This window comes from Macaca thibetana, chromosome 5 (assembly GCF_024542745.1).
Source record: "Macaca thibetana thibetana isolate TM-01 chromosome 5, ASM2454274v1, whole genome shotgun sequence".
NCBI classification, from domain to species: domain Eukaryota; kingdom Metazoa; phylum Chordata; class Mammalia; order Primates; family Cercopithecidae; genus Macaca; species Macaca thibetana.
The window spans coordinates 64953774-64978781 of record NC_065582.1 but is presented as its reverse complement, the minus strand read 5'-3'; the positions used below and the strand labels follow the sequence as shown (position 1 = coordinate 64978781).

At 34.4% G+C, this 25008-nt stretch overlaps 1 protein-coding gene across 1 annotated transcript in view; it reads right to left on the bottom strand.

The window, feature by feature from the left end:
- ANKRD50 (ankyrin repeat domain containing 50) overlaps positions 1–25008 on the bottom strand; it is a 44086-nt gene that overhangs the window by 4178 nt on the left and 14900 nt on the right. Inside the window, exons 2-3 of the mRNA XM_050789889.1 lie at positions 9957–10186; positions 323–3873 (exon numbers count right to left, since the gene is read on the bottom strand). Coding sequence (XP_050645846.1) covers positions 326–3873; positions 9957–10186 — 3778 coding nt within the window. The 3' untranslated portion in view covers positions 323–325. The remainder of the gene's footprint in view (positions 1–322; positions 3874–9956; positions 10187–25008) is intronic.

Here is a 25008-nt window from a genome sequence, read left to right as displayed (position 1 = left end):
AAATACGGTAGTGAACAGATAAAAATCCCTAACCTCACACAGGTTGTATTTTTAGTACAGAGGAGAAAAATAAATATAATAAACAAAACATCTCAAGTATTTTAAATAGTAAGTGCTTTGGATAACATAATGCAGGAAAGGGGGAAAGGACTGCTACAGGCAGGAGAATTCTGATGTAAAGGGGTGATGAGGAAGGTCTGGCCCAGATGACATCCGAGTAGAGATTAACTGAGGGAACTGGCCTTGTGATCGGGGAAAAGAGCATTCCAAGTAGAGGGAACTATACTTTTGTTTTTTACTCTTTATGTTGACAAAATATTACCTTCTATAATGGTGTTTCCTTTTTATAGTTGAAGCTAGGGTCAGAACCTTCAATCTGAAGCTTCAGAGCTTGTTTAAGGCTTAATTCTGTCTCTGAGGAAGGGTATCCCTCCAACACTTCCTGATGCCCTCTATCTTGCATTGTTCGTGGGACTGAAACCCTACCAAGAAAAACCTGGTTGCTCTGAAGATGGTAATTTGGATTTGTCATTATTCCATTTCTCTTCTTCTGTTCCCCACTTTGTTGGTGAATAAGAAACTGCTGTTGAGATCGACCAATTTCCTGCTGAGCTGACGGTATCGTAATTTTGCACTGAGATTCTGCTGGCATTTGTTTAGGTGGTGCAGCAGTCCCGGATTTGGCTATAGGTCCTCTTTTATCAAACTGAGTCATTTCATATTCTAAAACCTTTGGCTGTGAAGAATTACTTTGTTTCGCTTTTTTCCCAGCTGATCCAGACTTGGCAGAATTTTCTGATTTCCCCCCTTTATTTGCTTTAGTTGACTTCAAACTGGGCTTTACTTGACTCCACTCAAATTCACTACTTGGTGAATTATGACTCTGTCCTAAGGACTGTGTTGTGGAAGATGGGGAAACAATTGACTGTCGACTTCTACTGCGTGGCAATGAATGCTGCTGAATTTGTTCTGTAAATGACAAGTTGTGAAAGCTATCAATTGGCACTGTTTGAGCTGTTGCTGTAGATGAAGTAGTTCTCAAAGATGAATTTTTTGAGCTTTTTAGGGAATTATTTGACAGTGATGACTTCTGCCGGTCAACTGTAGAATCTGGAGATTCTGAAGGAGAACTAAATGCATGAGCTGGCCCATTAGGTAAACCACGTAACGAAGGCTGCATATCCCCTCCACCAGTACTACCAGAGCTATTTGATTTAATTGTTAATGACTGCATTTTTGAAGACACTGACTGCAGAGGTTTTTGCTCCATTGTGTGAACAGGTGATGGGGAACAGCCATTCAAACTAGATGCACCGTATTTTTCTAATAATTTAATTATTTGAGAATGTCCATTTTTGGCTGCAACACGCATAGCAGTGCGTCCAAATTGATCAGCATGGTTTGGATCAGCACCATGCTCTAATAAGACCTGCACAACATCAATGTGCCCTTCCTGGGCTGCAATACAGAGTGCAGTTGCACCTTGGTTGCATGTATGGTCAACTATAGCACCATGCTCAATTAGAAGCTGAACCACTTTTACATGGCCCTGCCAGGCTGCAGACTGCAAAGCAGAGCGCTTTTCATTGTCTGCAGCATTGACATCAGCATGGTATGCTATCAAAACCTGCACCATTTCCATATGGCCTTGCCAGCAAGAGACATGAAGTGCTGTCCTTCCTTCAGCATCACTTGCTTCTACGTTTGCACCATTTTCTAAAAAATATTCGGCCATTGTAAGTTGATTTTCTAAAGCCAAGATATAAAGTGTGGGCCTACCATCGGCATCTTTGCAGTTAACATCAGCTCCATGGCTAAAAAGCAATTCAACAATGTCCCTGTGCCCTTCTAATGCAGCAACTCGCAGTGCGTTTCTTCCATCATAACCTCTTTGATCAATGTTAGATTTGTTTTCCAATAATACTTGAACACAATCATAATGACCCTCTTGTGAAGCTAATATGAAAGGGATTCGTCCATCATTGTCAATCTCGTTTGTTCTAGCACCTTGTTCAATAAGTGCTTCACATATTAATCTGTGCCCTTCGAAAGCTGCCATGTGCAAAGGTGTCCATCCAGCATCATCTCTGTGATTTTCATCTAACCCTCTATCCAGTAGAGTACGTACCACCTCAACATTTCCTTGTGCTGAAGCTATACTGAGGACTGTCCTACCTTCACTATCAATACTATCCACAGCTGCACCCCAAAACAAAAGTGTATTTACAACTGATGCATGACCCATAGAAGCTGCTGCTAAGAGGGGTGTACGACCATTGTTATCTGTGTGATCTACATCTGCTCCCCCTTCTAGAAGTAAGTCAACCACATCAACATGTCCTTCATAGGCAGCTACCAGCAGTGGAGTCATGCCATCTTTATCACAATGATCTACTTCAGCACCTCGATCGATTAAAAGGCTAACAACTGATGCGTGTCCTTTACTTGCAGGCACACAAAGTGCAGCTACAGAGAGTGCTGTCCTGCCATCAACGTCCTCATGATTTACTTCTGCTCCATGGTCCAGGAGGTGTTCCACAATCTCCCTGTGTCCCATGTATGCTGCTGCTATCAAAGCAGTTCTACCTTCATTATCAGCTTTGTTCACTTCAGCACCATGTTGTAGCAAATTCAGTACAATATCCTCATGTCCTCCCCATGCTGCTGCTCTCAAAGCTGTTCGGCTATCAGCATCTGCACAATCCACTTTTACGCCAGCATAAAGTAGTGCAGAAACTACCTCAGTATGGCCACCCCAAGCAGCAGATCTTAATGCTGTCCAACCATCTTGATCAGTATGATTAATATTTGCTCCACACCCAATCAAACAATTAACCACCTTAGTATGTCCTTGTCTAGCCGCTAGGGTGAGTGGTGTATGTCCATGAGCATCTTCTATCTCTAAATTTGCTCCCCTAGAGACAAGTAAATTGACTACATCAAGACTGCCACTATATGCGGCATTAGCCAATAATGTTCTCCCATTTGAATCACACTGATTTACTGAAGCTCCATTATCTAATAATGTCCGAATGGAATCCTCTCTTTCTAAGGCTTGTCGAACTATGCATGATGTGCGATCATCTTCACTGTTGACATGAGCCCCAGCTTTAACCAACAGCTGCAGTACTTCTTGTTCCTTGGGTATTAAAGTAGAAAGGGAATCTCTAACAGGTGTACCGTTCCATATCATCCACAGAGCTAACTCTGCTGTCTCTAATTGTAAGTTTGAGTTAATTAAGTGCAAGGCAAATTCTTGTGCTTCCAGTGGTGTTAAATTCTTGGCTTGACAGGTATAACTCATGGCCAACATTCTGTGTCCTTCTGCTGCATTACATAAATACTTCTGAGTACAGTGTTTCACATCCAGAAGCCACTCTGCAAAACTATAGTGAAACAGTATTTTTGTATTTCCTAGTCCATCAACAAGAAGTTTGGAGAGGACATCTAACTTGCGTTGAAAATCTTCCAAAGTTAACGACATATTTTTGGTCCATACTGCATGATATAATTCCGTTATGGTCAAAGGTCGGCAGGCTGCAAGAATCACATTCAAAATAGGCTGAACCTTTGCAAATTGTTTTCTTACAAAAAGTCTTTGGCATAGCCAGAGATATAAGCCATTTAGAGTTCCTGGGATGTCACGAATTTCTCTTAACATAATAAAATTTTCTACAACTCCATCTAAAACTCGTTCTAGGTAAAGAAAGCATCCGCTGCTTTTAATGTGCAGTTGATTTAACATCTCTGCAGTTTCTTTTGTGAGGTGTTGTCGCAAAGCTTCTTCTTGATCTAAACGATGAAGAATGTACTGCTGAACATCCTTGACAATATATGCCTTCCGAAGGTCATCTAAACTTATTTTTCGAAAACCTAAAGAAGAGATAAAAAAGTAGATGTCGTCAGTTGAAAAGGATTATAGAAGTTGCCATATCTTCAAAGATAATGTCTTCAACATATAATAAACAAATAAATCAATTAATAAATTAATACTAATAAGCAGATCAATATCTATTAGTACGCAAACAGTTTTCTTTTCTTTCTGTAAAAGCACACTGATGGCAGAAAAATTTCATTTTCCTACCTACAAATCAAACTACTTATTCCTTTAGTAGCTTGGTGCCTCTCTCAACTCCATTGTAATAGATACTAATTAAGACGCAGACAGTCTTACATAACCATAAAAGTACCCAGTTAACATTATCTGAACTCCCAAGTGATTAGGAAAAAAAGTTGCAGGGGATATAACAAGTAAGGTTTCTTTTTATGAAATCTTTTCCATATAAATAATTTATATTTTCACCTATACACTTGAATGTACACTAGCCTTAATTATGTAACTGAGTATTTACATCCAATTAGAATATCTAGTCATTGCCTTTAAACTACATTACTGTATATTTTATCAAATTAAAATAACTAAATCTCAGACCATCAATAAATAGCTTGAACCAATTAAGATCCAACCTTTTGGCCAAATTATGGTAAAAAAAACTTCAGCACTGTAAAATAAATAATAAAACTTAAACCAACCTAAAAATATGCTAGCTGTAGCTATTTTAAACTCATTTTAAATTCTTTAAAGGAAGCCATAATTTCACTGTCTAAAGGGAGATGACATTATGCTGTACAGATATGAATTTATTAGATAATTGTGTACCCATCTTAGAGAACAAAAAACTGCTGAGTGAATGAACTTACCAAGTCTCTAACATGACCAGATTTGCATTTTGAAGGAATATTCTAACATCTAAAGAAGAACTGGAGCAAGTCAAGACTAAAGGAAAAACCTGTTTTAAAGAGGCGGTGATAAACTCTAGATGAAAATCACTATGAGCCTGAACACCCATGGTGGTGGCAGCAGTTGTAGCAGCAGCAGCAAAAATAACATGATGGACTTGGGAATTTTTAATCAGAGCTAGATTCTATAGTATTTGGTGAATGTGGAGAATTAAAGAGAGAAGGAGGAGTTGAAGCTGACATTAACTTGTGGTTCTGCCAACAGGAGTGAAAAAGAGACCACTGAAGGACAAATAATAGGTCTGGAGAAAAAGTTGATGAATTCAATTTTGTAATACTAAGCTTTAAGTATGTAGATAAAATGGACAGTTATTGAAAAAAACAACCTACCAAGAATGAAATATGAATAACAAAGTTGTCCTAATACAGTCTTTTGTATATAGATTTATATAGCCCTAAATCTATATAAAAATAGAATCTAATTTTACATATATATGTATACATGCACAATTGATTATTAAATCCTTAACAGAAATAATTTCAGAAGATAAATTTCAATTATGAAAAAGTCACTCCTCACCAAAGGAGGGTTTAAAAACATACCTAGAAATTTACAGCAATCTACATTTACCAATGATGTGAGATGATTTGCCTCCAAATCTTTTTCTGTGTGTCCATTTGTTTCTGGCTTTATCGATTCACTTAAAAATTTAAGTTAGATAAGGGAAATACCTAGTACATTGCTAATAAAATAAGTTACTTAAGAAATAATATTATCTTACATTATATAGTGTTTTAAAGTTTCTGAAGTTATGTAATACTTTACATTAATGTAATACTTTATATTACATTACTTATTTACATGAAAGATCATATAAAACATTATGAATAAATATCTAAAATTTAAATCTAATTAACTAAGATGTCATGATTGGAACTTGAGATTATTAAGACGGAAACTCCACAGTAACAGGAATGGTTCTACAGAAAAGAATAAAAGAGAGCAACCTTTACTGAGAGTCAACTATTTCTAACGCAGCACTTTAAGTACTCATTATATAAACTTCCTTGTCTGTTAAGCCTGTGAGATAAATATTTCTATTTAAAAAAATGAGGAACCTAAAGCTCAGAAAGGCTAAATAAATTGTTCACAGTAACACAGCTAGAAAGTGATAAATCAGAATTTTGATTGTTTTGTTTGACTTCAAGTTTGCTCTTTTCATTAAGATAGGAACAAGAATAGAAAGCTGTGAAAGAAAACTCAAGTGTTTGATAGGGGAATAAAGAGGAGGGAGTAGGGACATAGGATTAATTCTATAAGAAAGTATAGAATTTCATAAAGAAAACTTACAAAGAATTTATAATTTAGAGAATAAATCTCCCCCAATCTAAATACTTAATAATATGAAATTTAGACAGAAGAAATTATGTTCATTATCAATAATAATTATCTGTTCATTAAAACAGAATTAAGAATATCTATTAATCAACAACTTAAATATCTTGAATTAAGGTACTGAAAATAATTACTTTTTAAAATTATAACTTCTGACTAATACACATGTAATCCTCCTATTATGAACACACACAATATATTGCTACCAAAGCACTTTTAAACATAAGATAGGGTTGAAAAATAATCAAACCTTCTAGGGGAATAAAAACATGACTTACTGAAATGATGGACCACCTACCTCCCTATTGCTTTTCTATTCTTACTTGAATAGAAGTATTTTTCTATTTCATTCTTACTTGAACTTTTCTATTCTTACTTGAAATATTTCTATTATTTTCTATTCTTGCTTCAATTATTTGTCAGGGTATGGCATCACGTAGTATTGGTGAAAACAGAGTGAAAAAGAAGACCTGTGCCAACATTTATAAATTGATGCTTACTGAAATTACTTATTATCATGAAGAACCTGTGAGGATAAGCAATATGAAAATAAAACCTAACAAGAAATTTAAGCAAATGCCAGCATATTAATATACAAATAAAATATGTAGGCATTAAATAGTCATTAAAAAGACAATATGGTGACACTGAAAGGTCTGTCAATGTTAAATTTAAAAAGCAGAAAATCAAATTGATATATAGCATGATCTCAACTAGGAAGGGAAACATATACAGAATTTAATACAACGTGTTAAGAATGCTTAATTATTATTTTACCTCTGGTGTAATATTTGTGTATGTTGTCATTTAAAATATGTTCTAAATGGAGCCTGTATTACTTTTATAATCAGATAAAATAAATACATAAATAATCTTTAAAAAATATTGGAAGGTTAATTTTTTGTGCACAAAATGTTTTGAAATAGGCTGTTATTTCTTTAAGTCCCATTACAAGGCCTAACAACTATCAGCCTACGATGATACCCTAGTTGTAGTCAAAATTCTGCTTAGTGCCAAAGTGATTTTCACTAGATTAATCTGAAGCCATTAATGAAAATGCTAATGATCAGTATGGTGAATACATCAGAAACGTTGTAAAAACTCTCTTTCCAAAGGCTTAATCCTCAGATATGAGTAGATGAAGCCAATTTAGACACAGTAAAGATCTTAGGGCTATGATGATAATTTCAAATGCATACAACTTGAAACTCATACATTTCAACTTAAAGCATAAGCAAAAACCAGAAAGATATGTGTAGGACACATAGAAGGAAAACTGGAAAATCTAAGGAGAAACTTGAATAAATGCACAGATATGCTATGTTTATGAGTAGAAAGAAAGCATATTTTAAACAGCAAATTACTTCTTATTTAAATTGCAATTTTATCAAAATCTTAATTTTTTTGGCTTATATTACTGACAGTTATAATTTAAAATATGATATTACAACCTAGAGGAATACAGGTAAAAATATATAATTTAAAATAATAATATTGATGGCAAAGAGGGCTGGGAAGTAATTGTACAAGAAAATTACAAACATTAAGCCAATATTTTATTTGCAAAATGATGCTGAGATAGTTTAGAAGAGCAGATGAATAGTTTAGAAATACAGTAATAGCACACAGACATATCTATACGTACACACACCCAAACTTAATGTATGATGAAAAAAATATCACCAAGTAATTGTAAAGGAAGTCAATAAATTGCTGAGAAAATTTATGGTTTTACAAATTATTTAAGTTAGAGCTTTATTTCATATCTTTTAGTAAAAAATATTCTATACGGGCAAAATCATTAAAGGTAAAGTAAGAATACAGAGTAGTAAAGGACAATACATTAGTTTACGTATAATATACTTCAAAATAATCATTACAATTTTAAAAAGCTGAAGAAAACAGTTGCAAAGAATTGAAAAAATATCAAATAAAAGCCCTGAAAATCAGTAAGAAAATAACTTTGACTTCCCAATAAAAACATAAAGGTCAGATAGCAGAATTTCATGGAAAAAAGGCAAATTGATGAAACAGGCATAAGGGAGAAAGGGTTCAACAGTAAACAAGAAGTACAAATAAAAATGATAGCGTATTTTCCACATATCACATTGACAAATTTAAAAAAGACATAATTCAATACTGGCGCAAGTAAAAAGAAACCACCGAACATTTTCAGGTAGGAATATAATGATGTATATCCCTTTGGAAGGCAATTTGACAATATGTATTAATACCTTTAGCAATATCCTTATATTTTTACCTCAAAATTCCACATCTACCATGAACAGAGAGGTGGTCATGTTTATATACAGCCCAACATTTTAAATAATTAATATCTCAAAAAAAGAGAAAATTAACTGGAGTTCAAAATATACATACTCTATAATCCAACAATTACAAGTCTATATTTATAACATAAACTTTCAGTACACGTGGACAAGAATACATGAACAAATATGTTCATGAAGCATTTTTGTAACAGCAAAAAACTGAAAATGATGTAAATGTCCATGAAAAGGATAATGGAAAAATAATAGAAGGTTTATTGATGGGAAGGAGTACTATCTACCAATTAAAACCAATGAAACGCATTTATAATGAATATGGCTCAAAAATAATGTTTGCTAAAAAAAAGAGAAATAATAATAGCAACGATATATTTCTGAAGCACTTACTATGTATTAGGCATTGTCGTAAGTGCTTCATATGTAATTTGCCATTTAACCTTACAAAAATCCTATAAGAAAAGTAATATTAAAATCCTCATTTTATAGATAACGAAACAGAGGCACAGAGAATATAAATTGTGTAAAGTCACATGGCTAGTGAGTGGTAAAAGCTAAGGTGGCGTATGCAGTGTTTCATTTATGTAAACTATAAACATACATAATATAAAATATGAGCTGAAAGCATATAAAATAAGTTAATAATACTGGTTTTCTCTAATGAGGAAAAGAAAGGAATGGTGACACAGGCCAAAAGGGGCTTCTACTTTACCTACGCCTGACATATTAAGTGCTATATAAGTGTTAGCTATTGTCATTTAAATTACTAAACTTTTACCAACTACATTTTTATAAATAACAACAAAAAAGAACGCCATATGTGGAAACCAAAAGCACTGCCATTAGTAGCAAGGGAATTGAAGAGGGACAACCTGAAAGAAGGAATAAAGCAGATTATAGAAAATTATTTTAACAAACTAGTAAGATTTCAACATACTGTAAAATGTATAGAACTACTCAAAAGTTATATGACCAATTAACCATTAACTTAATTAATGTCTCTCCAATTACACTATATATCCTGTGACAGGTCCTTGTTTTACACTCCTTTTTTTTTCCCACAAGACAAAGAGGAGTGTGTTACATAATCTAATAGGAGTAACCACAACTTTATTATGGTAGTAAATAAAGAAAAGTAAGAAAAAGTAAGAGAAAAGAAAAAAATAAAAACAGAAACTCTGATAGTGTACTTTTATATATTATATAGACTGTAATCTGAAACATCAGAAAAAGGTTTAAACTGATCATGATACAACAGCATAATAAATAGAGCCCCAAGATGTATAGCAGCAAATAATGGCATGAGATACTCCTAACCTTTACTAAAGAACTTAGGAAAAGAATCTTGAAAAAAAGGTAATGTTTAAATGATCTTAAAAACACGCTAAGGCTTTTTTTATATAAATTTCAAAAGGCACAGTAGAGAATAGCTGATAGAAGGAGCAAATGCAACATGCAGATTTTCAACTGCATTCCTTTCCCTCTAAGAAACTAGTGCATTAATGAAAAGCATTTGAGGATGGCAGTATGCTTACCAGTAAACATTTTAGTAACAGCCTTACTCTGCTTTCGGGCAGAACAGAGAAGCAATAGCCATGGTGGAAAGAACTCATGGTGACCAGCTAAAAGTTCTGCAACAGTCCCAGATAAGCTGGTAGACGTTTGTTCACCTTCAGTAATGTTACACCCTTCATCAACAGAATCAACAAGCAGGTATAGGCTTTGCTGGGGAGGCTTCATTCCCAGTAGAGGGAGTAGAACACATCTGTAAAACACATACACATGAGCATTTTGAATGTTAAGTGGCTATAAGATATATTATTCAACCATTAGAGTATTAATAATAAATTCTTTAAGAATAAAATAAGGTATTAGAAAAAAAATATTATACAAGTTTCAATTCCTTACTTTAAGTACAATACTGGTCCCAAACAGTTTGTATTTCCAATTACAGCATTTTGAACAATAAAGAGTGTGTGTGGGTGCATGTGTGTAATTCAGCATAATTAACAAAGGCATTCAGAACTGAAGAAAACTGTATTTCAAAATTTCCTTTCTGATTCTTTTCAGTCAGTGATAAAAAGTGTGATTTCCTTACGACAAAGCTAAAATGTGTTGCAGAGTGGAAAACAAAACAAACTCTGGGGATCACCTTAATAAAAAGAAAAATATCAAGAGTTCTGTAGAATTTAGAAGTATTTTATCACCATTTTTCTCACAAAATTACTGCAATTTATACAAGGTCGTCTTTCACAAATTTTATTTTAAAAGACTACAAAGATCAACTATATTCTAGACCCCATTTGACGTATTTTCAAATTGCAAAGTAAATAACAAAGTATTATGCTTTACTCCATTAATTAATGCATTTCCTATGCGTGTAACTTATATTGTAGTTGAATATAACGTTTTCATAAATACAACAATGCTCATTCATTTTCAACAAATATTTACTTGATGTGTGCTGTGGGGTCAACAAGGTGCTGAACAGATACAACAGTGAAGAGGAAATAATCCATCCAGTTATGCACACCAGAAACTTACAAATAATGTTTTCTAAAACTGTTTTCTTAGTCTTTCAATGTAATAGCCACCAATATCTAATTTATCACCATGTAAGAATCAATATTTCTTTAAAAAAAAATCTCAAATATCCAGTATCATCATCACTGTAGGCCAAACTACCTCAATTCTTCATCTCTTTTACCTGGGCTACCCTAACAATCTACATGCCTCCAACAGCTCCCCTCTTGTGAGTTTCTACTGCAGCCAGGGTCACTTCAAATGTTATTCCAGCCAGACTAGCCTTCTTTCAATGACTTCATGAGACACGATCACACGTGGGCCTTTTCATTTGCAGTTTCCTCTGCCTGACATGCGCTTCCTGTCTCTCTTCATATAGTTTATCTTCAATTTTGAGAGTAACCTTCTCAAGGTCAAATCCCTATTACATGCTTTCATAATGTCAAATACAGTTCTTTTCCACTCCACTATCAAATTTTCAATTTTATATTTAATTATTTAATGTCTTTTTTTATTTCTCCTTAGCTGTAAGCATCAAGAGAAGAGAGACTAAATTGGTTTTGCTCATGAGTGTAGCCCCACAACCTAGCATAGTGCCCACAGTAGAACCTACAGACTTGACATTGTTGCAAGCTAGAATGGAAAATCAATAAACTGCAATGCAGTGGTCTCAGTGCTATGAGAAAAAGCAGTAAAACTGCTAACAAGATAAGAAGAAATGACTAACTGAACTGCATTAGGTAGGGAAGGAAGAGAATGTCAGAATAATATTCATATATTAGGTGCTCAAGATGAACTAAGTTTTGAGGAACCAATCACACTGATACAGGAGGGTAAAGGGAAGGTGGGGTAATCCTGGCAAGGAACGTGCTGAGTTTGGGAAAACTTACTCTATTGTATCTTACACATATATTTTGTCCATTATGAGCACAAAGATGGTTGATGAAAAATCAGTAACCTAGTCATATAGTACAATACATATAGAACACAATATACTAGAATAATGTACATAATAAGTACCACTTCAGATATAGCACACAGGAAGCCATCTTAAGTTACTTTTGATAGGGAAAGTGTGGAGGAGAGGTCGGGGAAATTGGGAATTGAGGTTAGTAAGGTAATGAGCCAGGAGTTGTTTAGTCAGGAGAAACAGCTGGAGGACACAGGAAAGAAAATCTAGTTGAGGCAACAGCACATGCAAAGGCTTAAAGAAGAGAAAAACCAGTGAAGTATGGAAGAAAGAATTATGAGAATCATGAAAATGAGTAATGCTGGGTATTATAAATTGTGGGCTTTGCCCTAAGGGTATTAAGGAGCCACTGAAATATTTTAAGCAGAAAATTGGTAAGTTTATATTGGAGTTTAGAAAGACAACTCTGGTGTATGCGAAGGAAAATCTGATGTAGGTAAGTCCAGAAGGAAAGAGTGACATATGAGGCCAATGCTTAGAACTTAGAAAAAAAAATCTCCAGAACTACCACTATCACCAAGGCCATCACTGCCAACTTAAATTCAGTGCTCTATATGCTTTAAGTACTTCACACATCCATTAACTCATCTGATTCTCACATTAATTATTTAAGGTAGGTACTATTATAATACTCATTTCCAGGAGAGGTAATCAAGCCACAAGAGGATCAGTCACTTGTTACTTTATAAGTGATAAGAAAGGGATTCAAGTCCAAGGTCTGGTTTCAAAACCTATGACCATCCATCCTGGTTTGCCTGGGACATTCCCAGTTTCAAGCACTATCTCAGGACCCAGCCCTGCCTCTTCCCAATCTTCTCCCCTAGTCCTGGGCACATCATAGTGGGGGTCACCCTAGTCTCCACTCTTACCCACCATGGTCCACTGACTAGCCATAACCAACGGTGAGAAAGTAAATTATACATTAGTAGCAGTGGGGATAGCAAAAAGTAGACAGATTTGAAAGAAATTTGGTGAGTAATATTAGTAGGATTTAGTGATTATCTCCTTTCTTTCGCCTATTCCAGGATATCTGCTCTTCTTTACCTAGTTTCTTATAGTGGAAATTGAAGTCATTTTTCATACTTTCTTTCTCCTCTAATATAATCCTTTAATGCTGTTAATTTCCCTCTAAGCATTTTCAGTATCATCCACTTAAAAATAATTTCCCTTTGATTTCTTCTTTAAAACATCCATTATTTAGAAGTAAGCTATATAGCTTTCAAATAATTGAGAATGTCCCAGTTATTTTTATCTGTATTATCACAGTTTAATACAATTGTATCAGATAACATGTTTCGTATAACTTCCATAGCTTCAAATTTATTGTGACTTATTTTATGGCCCACAGTATATCTATCCTAGCAAATGCTGTGTATGCACTTAAAAAGAATGTATACACTGTTGTTGCTGGGCAGACTGTTCTGCAATTGACAATTAGGTTCATTTGGTAACAGTATTGTCCAAGTGTCCTATGTACTTATTGAGTTTTGGTTTATTTACTCTATCAATTGTTAAAAAGAGAGAGTTAAAATATTTGAATATAAGTGTCTACTTCTTAAAATAGTTAGTTTTGCTTCCTATATTTTGAAGTTCTGTTATAAGGTGTACAGATGTTATGATTGTTATATCCTCTTAAGAAACTGGCCTCTATATCATTAGGAAATGACTCTCTTTATACTTGGTAATATTCTTTTCTCCAAAATCTACTTTGAAATTAACGTAGGCACACCACCTTTCTTTTAATTAGGGTTAGCATGGTATATACTTTTCTATTCTTTTATATTTAAGCTATTTGCCTCTTTATATGTGAAGTGTAATTGTTATAGGCAACATATAATTAAATCTTGTATTTTTACCCAAATTCTATCATTTAATTAAGATATTTATCATTTACACTTAATGTAGTTGCTGATAGAGTACAGTTTAAATTTATCATGTTTTTGCCCACATTATTTTGTAATGTACATGTATGTCAGTAGGATATATTACTAGGAATAGAATTGTCAGATTAAGAGGCACCTTCATGTATATTTTGATAGATACTGCCAAAGTGATGCTCCCCTTATAAATTATATATACACACACACACACACACACACACACATATATACACATACGTAATGTGTATACTCATATATGTAATGTGTGTGTACATATTTATCATGCACATATATGTAATGTATATATTTATACACACATAGGCAACAGCTGTGTAACACTAGGTATTTTCCTAGCCCCTCCATAATAGTGATTAATGTTATTTACTTTTTCTACAGCTAGGTGAAAAATGGCATCCTCATTATAGTGAAAAAAACTATATTATATATATTATTATATACTATATATTATAATATATAATGGTTGTACATATTTTGGGGGCACATGTGATATTTTGATACTTACATGCAATGTGTAATGATCAAATCAGGGTAATCGTGGTACCTATTACCTCAAATATTTATATTTTCTGTGTATTAAGAACATTACAATTCTTCTTTTCTAGCTATTTTGAAATGTAATAAATTATTAACTTTCTCTATTGTATTATTGAATATTAGAACATATCCCTTCTATTTATGTACCCCTTTATGTTTTAAATTTATAATTCCTTACCATAAGGGCAATCATATTCACATGTGCCTAGGAATCATATTTTTTTCTTTAAATTGTGTTTTCATACACTTTACCCATTTCCTCAAAGACTGCTAATTTTTCTCTTATTGGCACTCTTTAAGTGTTAAGAAATTGAGATAGTGCCACTCCACTCCAGCCTGGGTGACAGAGTGAGATTCCGTCTCAAAAAAAAAGAAAAAAAGAAATTGTTTGTTGTATGTAATACAATTTTTTTCCACCATGTGTCATTTTTCTTTTGACTTTTTGAAAGGTTTTTCTTGGACATGTACAATTTCTTTTTTCTTTTTTTTTACTTTTATATAGATAACACATCAGTCTTTACTGTTTTCCATTTATAGCTTCTAAGTTTTATGTCACATTTCTGAGGGGATTCCCCAGTTCAGTGATAATAAGAAAAGATTTTTGCTATGTTCCATCTCATTCTGTTGTTTCACCAACTCTTTTCCAAGCACTTACATCTCTGCTTCATGCAACTGTTTAACTCACGCAATCACTCATTGTTTTCATTTAAGGCAATATATTTGGTCACAGATTCCATTTGTTCGATGGAAACATTTTTTATGGTGTTTCTTGTGCCCTGTTTTTCACATTCCTTCCCCATTTGTTCTTGAGATGTATTTTATGTATCCTGTGCTAGCTCTTTCTGAGTACATTCTTTCTGGATCAGCAATTACAAGTTGAGTGTATACAGTGTCCAGGCTGGCAAGAAGTCTCCTTATGCATCAGAGTGATAGGTATAAACAATTTATTTGAGCTTGGACTTCTCCCCAGTCAATTAAGATCAAAAGCTGTAGGGATGTACACAACCCGTAGAGTTTACTACACCCAATACCTTTTACTACACCAAATACTACACTTAATACCTTCCTCCTGCACATACATGGCTCATCTGTGTGACTCCTTCTGCCCTGCCCTCTTCATTCTTTCTATATGCTTATCTGGGTCCAGGAAACTTCTAGCATAAGTCTATAACTTATCTCCCTGGGATCAAATGAGAGCTTTTGTCCTCTTGATATTCATCAGAATATGCACTTATTTCAACGAATAATGGTCTGCCAGCTTTGCATCTCAATTTGATATTCACTCTCACATTATATTGAGGTTTGGGATTATAGGTCTCTCATAGTTTCAAAACACACAGAGCTTTTCATTCACTTTCTTGCCTTGAAGCTATTTCCCAGTACTATTTAAAATGGTCTTCATCATGTTAAAAGCAGATAGGATTCATTCCTAAGTCCTCCTTTTTGTTTTAGCACATTGTCTTCCTTTCTGTTTTAACACCAAGCTTTTTTTTTTCCATTCAGCACCTATTTCTAACACTGAGATTTTTTCTCTCTGTCAAGAAAGCTCCCTCCTCCAGGCAGTATTTCTTATTTCAGCAGAAGTTTCATTCCTGAAATAAGCCTTCTCTGACTACCATATCTAAAGCAGCCCTCATCACCATTACTGTTCCTGCAATTGTTTCTTTGTAGCATTTATCACATTCTTAGATTAACTTGTTGGGTTACTTCTGTACTGCTTTTGTTATAAGGCTGAGAGTGAAGCTCCTGCACACCTCCACATCTCCTTGCCCTATTATGTAGGCTCCAGGAGGGCAGGAATTATGCCTATCTTGTGCACTGTTAAGTTTCCCAGCACTCAAAATCACTTGTAAAATGAAAATCCCACCAAAGTATGTATACACAAAACAAAAATTTAGACAGTCTAAAACAGACTTTTCTGTATTTGTGAATAATTACATACATGTATATTATTATTCCAAAAGAGATAATGTAATGACAGTTGGTTATCACAATCATACAAAGATAACACCATCTTTAAAAGCAACGGTATGATACAGGGTTTGACTTTGCATGTGTACCTTAACTAAATGTTTTACATTTCTTACCTTCATTAATATTGAGCCAATATTTATTACATTCTTAATTTTTTGTTAATTCAATTTAAAATCCTTGAGTTAGTTTTTCCCCCATTTTCAATTGCCTTGAAAATGAGGAATGACAAGATCATCCTTCTGTAGCTAGCCTTTTATTGATTTACTCAAATTTTTTTTTTTAAATGACAGACAAAATTATATGTATTTACCATGTATAACATGATGTTTTGAAGTAGATATATGTTGAGGAAGGCCTAATTCTAACTAATTAACATATATAGTACTTCGCATAGTTACAGTTTTTGGGGTGACACTCTTGATTTCCTGGCAGAAAGGCTGCTGAAATTCTGAAATGAAAGACATCCATTGTTCTTTTCCTTTGATACAATGAATTTACTTACTGCCTTTTTCTTAGGAGATTAATGACCTTTTAAAGCTCCTATAAGTAAATTATAAGGAACATACTATTAGATAGATAGATGAACAGATTGAACATGTAAAAAGTGTCTTCAGACTTAAAATTGTTTCTGTGAAACATCAGGTTGAAGCTCACTTTCTTCCTCACTTATTCAGACATAAAGTAATAGGAAGAGTGTCCCTCCTAGCCTTTTAACAAAACAACTCAGACAAGCTGGAAGAAGAAAAATTGTGAATTACAGACAGACTGTGGAGCCCCTGGGGCCACTGATAAACAGCGTTCACACTCTCTTGCTGCCTTTTCTCTACTGACCCCTTAGGGCTTTAAAAAATACAGCAATCACCCTGGCTGGGAAAGGTATGGAATAAAGCCCCGCCCCCAGTCTAGGCTCTTCTCCCATATGACCCCTATGGAAAAGCCTTAAGGAGGAGTCGGTGGGGAAGAATAGAATAAGCATTACTTGTCCTTGAGGAACGAGTGAAACCCACTGCAGCTTACAGCAAGGGGATGGGCAGGATCAGAAGACCTCACCCCAGATCAAGGGGTATAACATAATCTTTATCAGAAAAACAGAAAATGTCCCCATTCTCTGCCCTCACTGCTGAGAGAGTTGCAGAAGAGAAGAATTTGAGAGCTGAAGGTAGAGTAGATATTGAAAAAATCCACCCGGAAAATCAGCCCCTGCTCTAAATACAACATATTATTAGAAGATTTGAGGTGAGAGGTACACTGAGGGTACCCACAGCAACAACAAATATCAAATTTCGTGACTCCTGACTAGCTTAACTCACCTCTCCTCCACATTAAAGCCTCCTGCAGAAAACAAAAAGTAGGCCCATTTCCAGGTAAAGACTATTTACAACTATTTTCCAGTTGTTTGACATACGGTATGGGGCTTCAAAAATTAATTATAAAATACTAAAATAACGAAAATACTTCTGAAAGAGAAAAACAAAGTTGAAGGACTCACACTACCCAATTTTAAGATTTACTATTAAAGCTAGCGCAATCAAGGCAGTCTGTTAAGTATTTGTTAAAGACAAATACATAAAAATTCTGGAAACAGCAGCATAAATAAAGGAACATGATTTTTCACAAAGTTGAAGAGGTAATTCAATTGAGAAAGGCAGGTTTTTTTCTTTCTTTTTTTTTTTTTTTGCTGAACAAACAATGACAAGCTGGATGCCCAAATGCAAAAAAGACGAACTTCACTACATATCTCTCACGCCGTCACACAAAAATTTACTCAACACAGATCATAAACTTAAGTGTAAAACATAAAACTATACAACTTTTAGGAGAAAATTTTGTAATATTGAGTTAGGTAAAGAGTTTTTAGACACTTCACCAAAAGCGGGATCCATAAAGGAAAAACAAATTGAAAACTTGACTTTATCAAAATTAGCTACAGCTGTTAGACACTGTTAAGATAATGAACAGAAAAGCTGAAGACTGGCAGAAAATATTTGTAAAGCAAATTTCTGACTAAGGCTCATATTCAGAATACATAAATAACTCTCAAAACACTAAGAAAACAAAAATTGTTTTTAAATGGGCAGAAGATTAAAATAGACAATTTAGAGAGGAAGACAGGGGTGTCAAATAAACACAAAAACATGCTCAGCATCATCAGTCATTAGAGAAGTTCAAATTAAAACCACAGTGTGATACCATTAGACACCTATTAGAATTGTGCAAATAAGTAAAACCCCGGACAACATCAAGTGCTGGCGCAGAGCAATGACAGCCATTTCCAACGGTACAACCACTTTGGAAAAGTCTGGCAGGTTTCCCAAAAAGTTAAAGCTACACCTACTGCATGACCCAGCAATCTCACTTCTAAGTATTTATCAAAATGAACTGAAAATATATGGCCACATGAAAATCTGTACATAAATGACATAAATGTTTACAGCAGCTTTATTTATAATCTCCCAATTAGAAACAGCATACAGGATCTTCTACTGGCGAAGGGATAAACTAACTGTGGCATATTCATACAACAGAGTATCACTCAGTCATAAGAGAAAAAACAAAAAAGAAAAAAAAAACTACGGTTGATTCACACAACAGCATGGGTGAATCCTAAATGAATTTTCTAAGTTGAAGAACCCAGTTCCAAAAGGATGCACATACTATTGCATTTATATGACACATGGAAAAAGTAAAACTATTATAGAAATAAAATTTACGTCAGTTTGCCAGAGGTTGGAGTGGGGGAAGGAGTTTACTAAAAAGTTCAGCAAGTAGGAATTGTTGGGGTGATGGAACTGCTCTGTATCACAACTAGGTGGATCCATGACTCCATGCATCTATCAAAATTATAAAACTGTACTCTACAAACAGTAAATTTTACTTATGAAAACTGAAAATAACGCAAAAGTATTACTTGTTAATGTTTCGCTGAAACACAAAAGACACAGCTTGGTACTACCAGGGAGTCAGGATATTCAGAACTCAGAAGATTATGTCCTTCATATGTGTAATATGGAGTAACTCATTGTCAATGAGTTGCCCTCTTTCCAGTTGGTACTCTGAGGTTCTTCTGAACAGACCAATGCTCTTAGATCAGATCATTAACACTGAAGTCAGTGAAGCCCATCTAGACCTACCAGGATGCTGAATCAAACTATAGGATTCTGTTTTCCAGGATCTGATCAACAACTGGCGCCTTATCAATTTCTCTAACCTCTTCAGCCCTGCGCTTGGTTCTTTAAACAGATCCTCCCTTTGGCCTTAGAACCTTCATACATGCTGGTCCCTTACCTATTATAATTTCCACTCCTCCTTACTTCAAGGTTTTTATTATTCTTTAGAAATCAGCACTCATTCAGAAAGGTCTTTCCTGACATTTCTCACCCGACAACCCAAATTAGGTAAAGTTCTCTACGTATACACTCCTACAACATCCATGAAAGCCCTTATAACAAGTGTAATTAATCAAGTAACTAAGGAATTGGCAGTTTAGCATCCACTTTCAAAAACTTTGGGAGAGAAGGAACCACCTACATATTATTCACCACTGCATTTCCAGCAGCTAGCACAGAACTTCACACAAAGTGGATGATTTATAAATATTTATGGAATGAATGAATGAATGGGTTTATTTCATTATTGATATACAGAACAGTGCTTATTCATTCCAGTGTCATGCCTTTAAGATTAAACAAAAACAACAGTCCACTGTTGGCTTGCATTCAGCTCCTAGGTGCTTGTGATGGTTCATTTTGTGTGTCAACTTGACTGGGCCACACGGTGCCAAGACATTGGTCATATATTAATCCAGGTATGTCTGTGAGGGTGTTTCTGCATGAAATTGACATTTGAATGGGTAGATTGAGTAAAGCAGATTGTCCTTCCTAATGTGGGTGCTGGCCTTCATCCAATCAAGGATTGAATACAACAAAAGGCTAACCCTTCCACCTGACTCCATGAGGTGGGACATCAGTCCTTTTCTGCCTTTGGTCCTGAAAAATCAGCTCTTCTTGGGTCTTGAGACTGCTGGCTTTCATAATGGAATTCACACCATTAGCTCTCCTGATTTTCAGGCCTCCGGACTCCACTGAAATGAAACTAGTGGCTCTCCTGGGTTTGCAGCTTGTTGACTACAGGTCTTAGGATTTCTTAGCCCCAAAATTATGAGAGTTAATTCCTTACAATAAATCTCCTTAAATACATATATGGCTCTGTTTCTCTGGAGAATCATAATACAGGGCTTACTGCAAAAATTTCCCTTCATATAGGTTACTTTCTTAAATTTATTCTTACATAATTTGTGTTTTTTAAAATGTGTATTCTGTATCTTACACTTATACCTACAAAACATTTATATCTTCCCATCTATTTTTGCAGTATTAGTCTATTCTTACCATACTCCAAAGTACTAAATAAAAGTCTCCTACAAACAGTGCAATATGGATGAAAAATGTACTTTTATCTGGGAAAAACTGTGTGCCTCTAGTGAAAGGTCCTAAAATTAGGGCAGAAGAGAAAACTAATGCAACAGCAATCCCAAATTACTGATCACTGATTTCTACTTGAAAGCAGTACACAAGTTGAGCATTCCTATTCCAAAAATCTGAAATACAAATCCAAAATGCTCCAAAATCTTAAACTTTTTGAGCACTGACATGATAACACAAGTGGAAAATTCCACACCTGACGTCATGGGACAAGCCGAAGTCAAAATGCAGGCATACCACACACAGTTTATTTGTGTTCCCAAGGGAAAAATAAAAAAAATTACCTTCAGGCTATATGTATAAAGTGTAGATGACACATAAATGAATTTCATGTTTAGACTTAGGTCCCATCCCCAAGATTTCTCATTATGTATATGATAATATTCCAAAATCAAACAAAACATATATCCAAAATCTGAAACATTCTGACGCCATATATTTTGGATAAGGTATACTCAACTTGTATTAATTAAAGTTGCTTTGCATTCGGAAATGGATAATGAACCAAAACTCTCAAGTACTAAACACTCAGTATATAGACACTGAAATACATGTTTGCAAAGTGACTTAACTGGTAAATATTTTAAAGCAATTTGGCTTTCTGGAGGGAGGTAATGGTTGGGGGGATATAATGCATTTGTCTTTTAAATTAAATATATGTGTAATGTATGTTGATTAATTTTCTTCTTCAGGAAGTCAAGATAAATATAAAAATGGAAAATAAACACAATCAACCTGCTATGTTTAAATTGAGCCCCTCCCAAAATTCACGTTAAAATCCTAACCCCCAATGTGATGGTATAAGAGGCAGGGCCTGTAGGAGGCAATTAAGTCATGAGGGAGAAACTTCATGTATGGTATTAATGTTCTAAAAGAGACCCCAGAGAGCTAGCTCATCCCTTTTATACCATGTGATGGCACAACACTGCAAGAAGGAGCCATCTATGAACAAAGAAACAGGACCTGACCAGACTTCAAATCTGCCCATATCTTCAGCTTGGACTTTCCAGCATCCAGAACCTAAAGAAATAAACACCGTTGCTTATAAGCTGCCTAGACTATTGCATTTTGTTTTAGCAGCCTGTATGGACTAAGACACAAACTGACATTTATGCCTAGAATATGTAGAAGCATGATCTTTATGAATTTACCCATTTATTCCTCACCCAAATCCTGTAAATTAGATACTAGTATTACTTCCATTTCACAGATGAAGAAACAAAGGTTTTGAGGGTAATAGCTTGCTAAGTGAGACAAGTAGTAAATGGCAGAAGAAATAGAATTCTCTTCATTTCAAAGTTCCTCTTCTTAATTATTGTGTTAAATTGCTTCTGCAAACATCAAAGAGTATAAGATAAGAGCGTGGTCCAATATTAAACAAGGAAGTTCTTAAAACCTGGCTAAACCAGGAAAGTGATGCTAATTTTTTAGCAATTAAATTAGCTGAAAATATTTTTGCGGAAGAAATAATATTGTAATGTTTAAGGTCTTCTAACTGAATATGCTACTTTTCAAATTTCACTTTCCTGAGGGTATTAAACATTCCTGTTTGTTTGCTACAAATTCTTTACTAAAAATCACTTATCTCAATACTGAAATTCCAGAAAAATCAATAGATGGTAGGTGTTTGAAATAATTTTGCTGAAATTATTATATAATTAGTATCAAGGGTCTAATTACCTACAGCTCCTGAATTCACTAAATCTGAATCTGTAATTACTTGTGATATATCAGAATACTTTTTCTGTATATCTGAAGACTGCTCTGATAAGTTTCATTTTATTCAGTTATCCTTTATACTATGCTAAATGGAGAATCATGATTTTTAACCAAAAATATCCTCCAATTTAATGGTTTTCAATTGTAAATATCCATATTTTTTTCTACATTTATTACCAGTTACCTTGATATTTATGGGATTTAAAAAATTATACAACATTAGCAGTTTATCCATTCTGAATTCTGAAGCCTGAAATATCATTACTACCTAGAAGGTAAACTCTAAATGCACGTTTTGATGCTAAATTTAAATAAATAGTAATGAGATTTGTTTTGATGTTAAATTTCATCTAGAAACTAAACTTTCTAAAATAGTTGAGGAGTATATGCTGACACATCTGCCTATCACTTTGTTAACCAAAGGATTAAATTCTTGCAAAAAGCCAGGTATTAAAAATATGTTTTTATATAAGATGAGAAGTAGAAAAAGTAAAGCACTAACAATTCTTACTCAATATATCTTGTCTTATTTTGGAAAAACAAACCTAGACCTTCTTTTCTTAGGAGCAAAATTACCCATCCAATAAAGTAAAGCAAGTGGAACAGGAAAAAAAAAAAAAAAATCAGGCAATACAATTAATACTTTCAATCGGGGAACAAATATTATCTATGCATTTACCAGGATAAAAAACTAGTAAGTAAAATTGATAATTAAAATTAGTCCAGGAGTTTGGCCCAAATGTAGAACACAATTTGTCTCTAAATTTTGGACTAAGGCATAGTAATTTCCTGGTTTTATGAACTGTCTCCCCTTTGTTAAAACACAGCAGGAAAATATGGAATTGAAAATAAAAAGAAAAATATAGCCAGTCAAGAATAAGATAAACATTTCAAAGTATCAGAAATGAAAAAGAGGCATAACAAGACAAAATCTCTAGCTTGCCAAGAAAGTATGCAAGGCAACCTAGAGATTTGCTGATGGAAGTAAAGGGAATATAAGTTCTCCCACTTCTAGCAACAGGACTCAGGCTCAGTTTGGAACTAAGAGCTGGAGCTAGGGCATGTCCTATTAATAATGAAAGAAAGATGAAACAAAAAGCACTGCTGACTACCACCCAGGGCTATGGCTTTTAAGAAGCAGCAGGGAGCACATAAAGTTAGTCTCAATGGAGACAGGAACTGAACCTAAAAAGATCATGGGTCAGTGACTGAATTTACAAAATCGTTAGTGTCGGCTTGGAGTAAGAACTTCATATCTCAATTTTTAGCCCTCATTCAGGATCATACTGGGGATGGGGAATGGTGGAGGCAATCAATAACAATTAGACAGAGCAGGAAGAGCAAAGAGGTAGAAATGGTAATAGAGAGGAAATCCAAAAGAGAGTAAAAAAAATTACAAAACTTATAATGCCCAGAAAGAGAGCAACAAAATCAATGATCAGAATATGAATTCATATCCAAATTAATTTATATAACTCCTAAAGATTTAAAAGAAAATGTATTTGTAATAAGTATGAAATTAATTTTTTAAAAAAATTATTTTACAAAGGTACAAATCCAATAAAATTGGAAAGAGCCAGAGAAATCTTGTTTATAGGAACTTCTACTGCCAGACAAAATGTAGTAGGTGGCAGCAGCCCAAAACTTCCATTGCAAGAACTAGAAAAAAAATGAATAAATTACAAAATTTATATTTTTCAAGATATGAGAGGGCTTGTTGAAGCAAGAAGATAAGATGAATTAGAATTTCAGAAGATAGGAGCTCTTCCAAAGTGAGCAAAAGAATGACCTGCTAATTTATTCTCAGGGATTATTTGCTAATTTGGGAGGCCTATACTGATTTTAGTTACAGACTAAGAATCAGATTTGGCTCACCCTGAGGGACTCTGCAGGAGAACCAAACCAGCAAAGCTTTCAAGAAGTCAGTTAAATTCCTTTTATAGTGCAAACGTATGGTGTCCTGAACACGAGACTGAACTTCTTCAACGCACGTCTACTTAAACTCTGGGCCATGCTTAAAAAGTTGGGCAACTTGGCCAACTGCATCTAAAACCCAATATGAAATCTCTCGTAGTATCTTGGAAACAAAATTCTGCTAAAGGGAAGGTGCTTACTTTAAGCACGTAACTCAGGAGATTTGCAAGAATTTGAAGGTATAAGGGGCAGGAAGCTAAAGAGCTAAACATAATTTCTTATGTTGCGGGGAAGAACTGAATTACCAAGGGTCTTTCAGAGCTGAAAAGGCTCTTCTGACTCTCCAACCAAAAGCTTAAGTGAACCACATAAAAATAATAGAAATAAACCAAGGATCTTAGTAACATTATAAAAAAGTACCAGCCCAGCTTAATGCCTGACTGCATCAGCCCCTCACCCTATCTGTCCAAGGTTTTCTTGTTGTTGTTCCTTTGTTTTAATTAGCCTTTTCTGATAAAAGACATCACCTGGAAATCTACAATCATTTAACACACTATCAGACATAAAATAA